Genomic DNA, 6,319 nt, shown 5'->3' on the forward strand with positions numbered 1-6,319 from the left:
CAAAACTACGCAGAGCTTGTAGCGATTTGACGGCAGATTGGCGACAGAAACTGCGCAGACCTTGCTGCGCTGCAAGGTTTGCGCGGTTTTTGCTGCAAATTTGGCATCAATTGCCCGACAGCAATCTGTCGCTAAAACCGTAGCATAATGTACCCAGATAGAAATGTGTGATGATCATGTTTCATCATACACACACACACACGTGTGTGTGTGTGTGTGTGTGTGTACACATATACATATATATATATATGGAACCTACTGAATCTGTCGAAATGTGATGGAACGCATGTATTTTAATGCCAAAATCTCTTATAATAAATGTACACACACATACACACGCGCGCACACACACACACACTACAAACTGATTGTTTTTAATAATACTCTTGACAAACACAAAAGATGGGACCTACTGAATCTGTCGAAATGTGATGGAACGCACGTATTTTAATGTCGAAATCTCTTATACAATATTATTTTATATTATACAATATATCTTATAACATTTTTTATTATAAAACTTCCAAACAGAGGAAAGAATGTAGGACGTCCTCAAATGATAATTTAATTGGAATCGGAGCCAGAACTGGCATCCGATTCGTATTCGCCGACGTTAATGGTGAACTTGTACTCCTGATCGCAGCCGAGATAAGCGTCGCTCATAAAGTACAACGTGTAGGAATGTTGACCAGGTGCGGGTGCGACGAAGTCGAGCTTGATCTTCGCCTTCTGTTGCAACGTTAGTCGCTTGATGGACAGCAGGGAATTGCTCTTTGGATCGCCTATTACCACCCACCAACCTTCCTCGCGTTTCTGCGGGAAGAAAGGCGCGACGACCGGTCCGGTGACTTCGTCTTCACGTTCCAATTGCACAATCACGTTGACTGTACCGCCGCTATGTAGCTTATCCTTGTCCTGTACCTCGTACGACATCTCAATGTTAGGATAACGATTGCAGAACTTGGCCACGTCCGCCATCTGCGCGTCCGACAGTTGCAGCAACCGATTGCGATCGTCGTCTTCGAGCTCCATCACGTCGAACACTGTTTCCACACTTTTGTCAGTGCAACGTTTGATAGTGTCCGCAGTGAAATGTGGCAGCTGCTTCAAGTACGAGTCCTTAGACCACATCGCCTGCGTCACCATTTGTGCCAGTTCCATCGCGGCGACGGCGGGCGCCAGCCATCCAGAAGAGCTCAGTACGTCGACGCATGCCTGTATCAGTCTCACAGCCTTACCCAACACCAGTTCGGTGTCCTTCTGCAATTCCGGGCCGAGTTGTATCCTCGACAGGTGTGCTTGAAGCAAAAGCTGCGCTTTTACATGAGGATCGGCCATCCTGGTGGCTTGTGGTGCGTGTGGCAATCGCGCTGCCAAACTCCTCAGTAGATTCTCTTCTCTCTGTCGAACCGGCACGCTTTCGTACTCCGCCGCTGCCGAAATAATCTCCAACAAACCGCGAATCTTCGTCTTGTTATTCAACGACAAGCTGAACAACTCGATGGTGGCGTAGTTGATGTAATAGTAGGCGGCGATCATGCCGAGATTGAGTGGCAACGTGTCCATTTCGTCTTCCACAGCAACACACTTGGCTTGCTCCAAGTCGGTTAACGTGCTCTCTACCAATTCAGACAGGTGGTCCGAAAGGTGACGATGTGTGACGCCTTGTAGACCGTAGTAATTGGGATTTTGCGTAAGTCGTCGGTACAGGAAAGTCCACGTGAGGTAGTCGACCGCGTCTTGCTTGTTCTCGATCGTCTTGGTTACGATTTCTGCGTTGAAATGATCGTGCAGACGACGATCCAAGTGACTTTCCACCGGTAAGAGCTCGTTTAAGAACTTCTTGAAGAAGTCCTTCTTCGAACTTTGACACAGGAGCACGCATTTGGCGTCGTCATCTTCTAGTGGACGGTTAGCACGCGCCACCATTTGTAGTACGTCCGTGATCGGATAGTCTTCGTAAGCATGAGTTTTTCCGTTGTAGCATTGTGTGTCCATGACCACAACGAGGTGAGAGCTAATAGACAGACCCCAGCAGAGGTCCCTCGTGGCAACCGCTACTTGAATAGCGCCACTATCAAACAATTGCTCGACCAGACGACGGTCGTCAGCCGACAGACCTTCATGAAGATAAGCGACGCCTTGCGACAAGGTCTCCTTCAGTGTTTTGTCGACCATACGGTCGAGGAACGGTTTGATATCCGCTTCCTCCGCGTGGAAGAACCGCGACGGCTGACCTTCTGCCGCTGTGAACGTCAGCAAGTCAATAGCTGTTAATCTCGCTTGCCGACGAGTAGGTACGAATACGATCACCGGCTTATGCGACGCATGTCGTAATATCGCGTTGTACACCGGCTTCGCCATGGCGGCCAATCGCGAAGCGTTGTGTGTGACGTTTATACCCTGCACGTGCAGCTCCAACGGAACCGGCCGCACAGACGGATGGAAATTAAAGGTGGCAGCGGCTGGCGCGCCCAACCACTGCGCAGCGTCCTTAGCATCGGCCAGCGAAGCCGACAGAGCTATGATTCGGGTGGGTTTGTCCAATTGCGAGGAGATGTAACGCGCTCGCGAGCACGCGACCTCGAGCACCGGGCCTTCCTCGCCGCCGATCAGCTGTAGCTCGTCCACGATGAACAACTGAATGTTCTGCACATTCTTGCGTTGCTTCCATCGACGCGACAGCACGTCCCACTTGTCCGCCGTCGTGATGATAATCTGTCCCTTGGCCAACAGTTTCAGATCCGTGCCAGTTTCTCCGGTAAGGAGGACGACCTTGCGTCCCAACTGCTGGTTGAACTTCACTGCCCAATCAGCGTACACCAGTTCCGCCAACGCTTCCTTGCTCACCATGTAGACGCACCTGCCTTCCGTGTTTTGTGTTAACAAACGCAGCACCGCAAACTCCGCGATGGTGGTCTTGCCGGAGCCCGTGGGTGCGCCTACGAACACGTTGTCGTCGGAGTTGTACACCGCGTTGAACACTTGAGTCTGAATCGGGTTGAACTGCGGAAAGCGGTCCGCATATATGCTCTCGAACTTGGAGTTTCGCAGCGCCGTGATCGGCAATGGTTGCAGATCCAACAGCTCCGTGGGCGGTAGATTCTTCTCCGGCAGTATCAGGTGCCGGAAACTCACGGGTAACTGCGTTTCGGCGCCGATCCACCGGTCAGATACGACGCGTAGGAAGTACTGCGGTGGTAACGGTTCAAACACTGGCACAAAGAACTTGATCACGTGCTCGTCGGCTGCGTACTTGGCCTTCAGCAGGAAATATTCATGATGCAGTATCACTTCTGAGTCCACGTCCTCGACCAGTATCCAGAACGCCTCCGACATGCCGTGCACCTTCTCGTCCCATTGAAAGTCTGGAGTGATAGTCAGGACGACACGCAGAGTGGAACGTGTGATCGGTTGTATGTGCGTAGACAGGCCCAGCTTCGGGAACTGATGGACGTACTTGTGTATGGTTTTGCCGAGCTTCGGCACGCGTATCAGCTCGCCGATCTCGTTGGGTCCGAGATCGTACAGTCTCTCCCAAGGAAAGTTCTTTTTCTCGATCTTCTTCACGATCTCCTCTGGCATCTTGCGGAACTGTCGCAGCGGTGACATAGACTGCCACATCCGGCGGTCGATCATCTTGCAAAGAGACAAACACTTGTCCGCCAGCTGCGCCCAGCCCCGAAACAGCACTATTTCGAAGATAGCTCTCATGAGACGCGACGCGGACTGCGTGACGAACACCATGTCAGACATGAGGGCGAAGCCCTCGAGCCTCAGTTGCGAGATATATGCCTGTAGAAGCACATTCACCTTCGCACTCGGCTCTTCGATGCTCTCCTTCACAGGTATCGGCACTCGTTCCATCAACTTCTGCAACTCTAGTTTCTCCTCCTCGCGCACGTTTATGTTTTTGAACTCGCCGGACAGCGAGAACACGCGAAACAATTCTATCTCGCTCAATGTGCGCTTCAGCAACTGATTGTACGTCGCCATAGTCTCGTGCGTGCAGTAATAATGAGATCCGATTCTGCCCAACTCGGTCGCCTGAAAATTGCCGGACTTGCGGTCGTACTTAATGAGGCCGCTGCGATCCAGCCCAACAGCGGCCGAGTGAATGAGATCGGCCCGGTGTAGCTCCAGTAACGGATCCTGCTTCAGTTTATCGTGGCTGATCCCATACAGGCTCGGACAACGCAGCATTCGGATATAGAGGTAAGTGTAGCCGAGCCAGGTGACCGCATCCCGAATGTTCTGAATCGTACCCAACACCACTTCCGCGTTCAGCATATCGGACATTTTGCTGATCAGCTGCGACTCGATTGGCAGCTGCTGATTCAACAACGACAAGTAGTACTGCAGCTCGCTGTGATTCGTGATGAGGATACCCTCGCCTTTCGTGTCGTATTGCGGTCGACCTGCACGACCCAACATCTGCAGGACGTCTAACGCGCCCAGTTCCACCCACCTGCCTTTCTCCGGATTGTACACTTGCGTGCCCTTGATGATGACTGTATGTGCCGGCAAGTTAACACCCCAGGCCAAGGTTGCCGTGGACACGAGCACTTGTATGTGTCGGTCGGCAAAGAGATCCTCCACCAGAGTACGATCGACACGGGTCATGCCGGCATGATGAATCGCGAAGCCGTACGGTAGCAGATCCTTGAGTTCTTGATTCTTCACCTGCTCCGCTTCTGTTCGCAATACTTCCATCGACGCGGAACCTTCTCGTAGAAACTGACCCAACGTGTCTTTCTCCAGACACATGTCTCTGATGGCGCGCGCTGTCTTACCGGTTTCCTTGCGTGAATGCACGAATATCAGCACTTGATTACGGCCCGCGTGTTCCATAGTCTTCTCGTAGACGATCTCGTTCATTACCTGGAAACGCTTGAGCGCCTTCTTCTCGGTGACACCGATGTATTGCTGTTCCAATGCCACTGGCCGGAAACTATTGTCGAAATAGAACAGTCCTGTTTCAGGTTTGATGCGCAAAAACGCCGCGACGTCTTGATAATTGGGTAACGTGGCCGACAAGCCGACGAGTCGCACGTCCTCCTGGGTAGTCTCGATATTCCGGATCGTCCTCGCGACCAACGCTTCGAGAACAGGTCCTCTTTCGTCGTGAAGCAAGTGAATTTCATCAATAATGATCAGCCGCACCAACGACGTGAAGGTCTTCTCGCCGCCTTTTCTCGTTATGATATCCCACTTCTCTGGCGTGCACACTATCACCTGAGTAGCGGCGATCTGTTCTCGCGTCAGCTGATGGTCCCCCGTTAACTCGGAAACAGTGAGATTGTACGTCGACAAACGCTTCCGGAAATTTCCGACCATCTCCTGTACCAACGAACGCATCGGCGCGACATAGATCACCTTGAATTCGTCGGCATTGATCGTACCGTCGGCATTGATGTGTTTGCCGATCTCTCGCATCATGCACAACAGTGCCACGTTAGTCTTGCCGGCTCCCGTGGGTGCGCACAGTAGCAGGTTCTCGTCGCTTTCCAGTGCTGTCTGATATAGACGACTCTGTATGCGATTCAATGTCTTGAAGCCTTCGAACGCTGGTTGCACGTACTTCGGCAATTGATCGATTGGATGCAGCTTCTCGTTCTCCGCGAACGGCTTTGGTTTCAAGGCGGGGACGTGAACCTCTTCGTATCTATAGATATAATAGAATGGTTTAATTTTAATGAAATGTAAGAATACAAAATAAGAATATGTTATAATATAAAAGTAGATAAACATTATTCTACTGTTCTAGACATAGAAAATATAAGTTTTTATGAAATACTTGAAACAAGTAACATTTACTTGAATACAGTATTTTTCTGTCTGTAATTTTTTTTTTATATAAGAACATCTTGACGTTATTTGATTTGCATAAAAACAAGCGCTAATTTCGCACTTTAATGTCGCAGAATCAAACTCACCCCTTTCGCTGCTTGCGGAAGCTACCGTCGGGAAGCTGGCAACGTTTGTTCGCCATGAAGTGGCTACCCTGCGCAAATATTAGATCTTCTAAATCAATCAAGTTCCTTGTGCCTTGAACTTGACCGCCGGGCCCGCCCGTATCCTCGTTCTCTTCTCGCCTCTTACGTTGCGATCTCGCTTCCATGGTTTCATCGGCGTCATCTTCGCCCTTGCCCGTGTCTAACTGCCGCAAGATCTTCGCCAGAATCGGGTCGTCGTTCATCTTGTTACGGATCTTTTGTCTCTCCGACTCGGACTGTGACGACGCCAGCATCGTACAGTACGCGACTATAAATTAAGAAAAGGAAATAAGAATATTTAAAGATACTTTAAATTAAGAAAT

At 50.5% G+C, this 6,319-nt stretch overlaps 1 protein-coding gene across 1 annotated transcript in view; it reads right to left on the bottom strand.

The window, feature by feature from the left end:
* Positions 1-427: 427 nt before the first annotated feature.
* The window catches only part of LOC116852139 (putative U5 small nuclear ribonucleoprotein 200 kDa helicase), a 7,086-nt gene continuing 1,194 nt past the window's right edge, over positions 428-6,319 (bottom strand). Inside the window, exons 4-5 of the mRNA XM_032832192.1 lie at positions 5,937-6,264; positions 428-5,665 (exon numbers count right to left, since the gene is read on the bottom strand). Of these exons, the coding sequence (XP_032688083.1) occupies positions 565-5,665; positions 5,937-6,264 (5,429 nt within the window). The 3' untranslated portion in view covers positions 428-564. The remainder of the gene's footprint in view (positions 5,666-5,936; positions 6,265-6,319) is intronic.

The sequence above is a fragment of the Odontomachus brunneus genome, unplaced genomic scaffold (assembly GCF_010583005.1).
Source record: "Odontomachus brunneus isolate Ranch 3 - 2012 unplaced genomic scaffold, Obru_v1 Obru_scaffold_203, whole genome shotgun sequence".
Taxonomy (NCBI): domain Eukaryota; kingdom Metazoa; phylum Arthropoda; class Insecta; order Hymenoptera; family Formicidae; genus Odontomachus; species Odontomachus brunneus.